Genomic DNA, 1525 nt, shown 5'->3' on the forward strand with positions numbered 1-1525 from the left:
AACTAACAGTCTCTTTTTACTGCCACTCCTAACAATCCCTCTAGAAATATATAGCAATAGTAGATCTAATCAAAGACTGGGTATCTATCTGACTCCTCATATTTCTCTGATTTGATCTCTGCTGTGCTCTAATCAAAGACAGGGTAGATACAGTATCTGACTTAACTTATTGTTCTGACTCCCCTCATTGGTCTCTGCTCTTCTCCCAGATTCCTGTCAGCTCACACTGGACCCAAACACAGCACACACACACCTCTCTCTATCTGAAGGGAACAGAAAGGTGACCTATACACACCAAGTCCAACCATATCCTGACCATCCAGACAGATTCACCAACTGGTACCAGGTTCTGTGTAGAGAGGGTCTGTCTGGACGCTGTTACTGGGAGGTGGAGTGGACTGGTGGTGTTATTACAGCAGTCTCATATAAAGACATCAGCAGAACAGAGAGAGGTAATAGATTTGGATTCAATAACAAGTCCTGGAGTTTACAGTGCTATAGAGGTGGTTATTATTTCAGACACAATAATGTTGGGACTAAAGTATCAGGCCCTCAGTCCTCCAGAGTAGGAGTGTACCTGGATCACAAGGCAGGTACTCTGTCCTTCTACAGTGTCTCTGACACAATGACCCTCCTCCACAGAGTCCAGACCACATTCACTCAGCCCCTCTATCCTGGGTTTATGCTCTCTGGTACTGCTGAGCTGGTTAAACTGTAGTAGGGTCCACATAGATACTAGTCATGCTGGTGTAGTCTATAGCTGAGCTGGTTAAACTGTAGTAGGGTCCACATAGATACTAGTCATGCTGGTGTAGTCTATAGCTGAGCTGGTTAAACTGTAGTAGGGTCCACATAGATACTAGTCATGCTGGTGTAGTCTATAGCTGAGCTGGTTAAACTGTAGTAGGGTCCACATAGATACTAGTCATGCTGGTGTAGTCTATAGCTGAGCTGGTTAAACTGTAGTAGGGTACACATAGATACTAGTCATGCTGGTGTAGTCTATAGCTGAGCTGGTTAAACTGTAGTAGGGTCCACATAGATACTAGTCATGCTGGTGTAGTCTATAGCTGAGCTGGTTAAACTGTAGTAGGGTCCACATAGATACTAGTCATGCTGGTGTAGTCTATAGCTGAGCTGGTTAAACTGTAGTAGGGTCCACATAGATACTAGTCATGCTGGTGTAGTCTATAGCTGAGCTGGTTAAACTGTAGTAGGGTCCACATAGATACTAGTCATGCTGGTGTAGTCTATAGCTGAGCTGGTTAAACTGTAGTAGGGTCCACATAGATACTAGTCATGCTGGTGTAGTCTATAGCTGAGCTGGTTAAACTGAAGTAGGGTCCACATAGATACTAGTCATGCTGGTGTAGTCTATAGCTGAGCTGGTTAAACTGTAGTAGGGTCCACATAGATACTAGTCATGCTGGTGTAGTCTATAGCTGAGCTGGTTAAACTGTAGTAGGGTCCACATAGATACTAGTCATGCTGGTGTAGTCTATAGCTGAGCTGGTTAAACTGTAGT

The 1525-nt window shown here is 44.1% G+C and overlaps 1 protein-coding gene across 1 annotated transcript in view; it reads left to right on the top strand.

The window, feature by feature from the left end:
* Positions 1 to 718, top strand: part of LOC123741799 (tripartite motif-containing protein 16-like) — a 9564-nt gene extending 8846 nt beyond the window's left edge. Inside the window, exon 6 of the mRNA XM_045716007.1 lies at positions 210 to 718. Within this exon, the coding sequence (XP_045571963.1) occupies positions 210 to 718 (509 nt within the window). The remainder of the gene's footprint in view (positions 1 to 209) is intronic.
* Positions 719 to 1525: the final 807 nt, after the last annotated feature.

This window comes from Salmo salar, chromosome ssa03 (assembly GCF_905237065.1).
Source record: "Salmo salar chromosome ssa03, Ssal_v3.1, whole genome shotgun sequence".
NCBI lineage: Eukaryota > Metazoa > Chordata > Actinopteri > Salmoniformes > Salmonidae > Salmo > Salmo salar.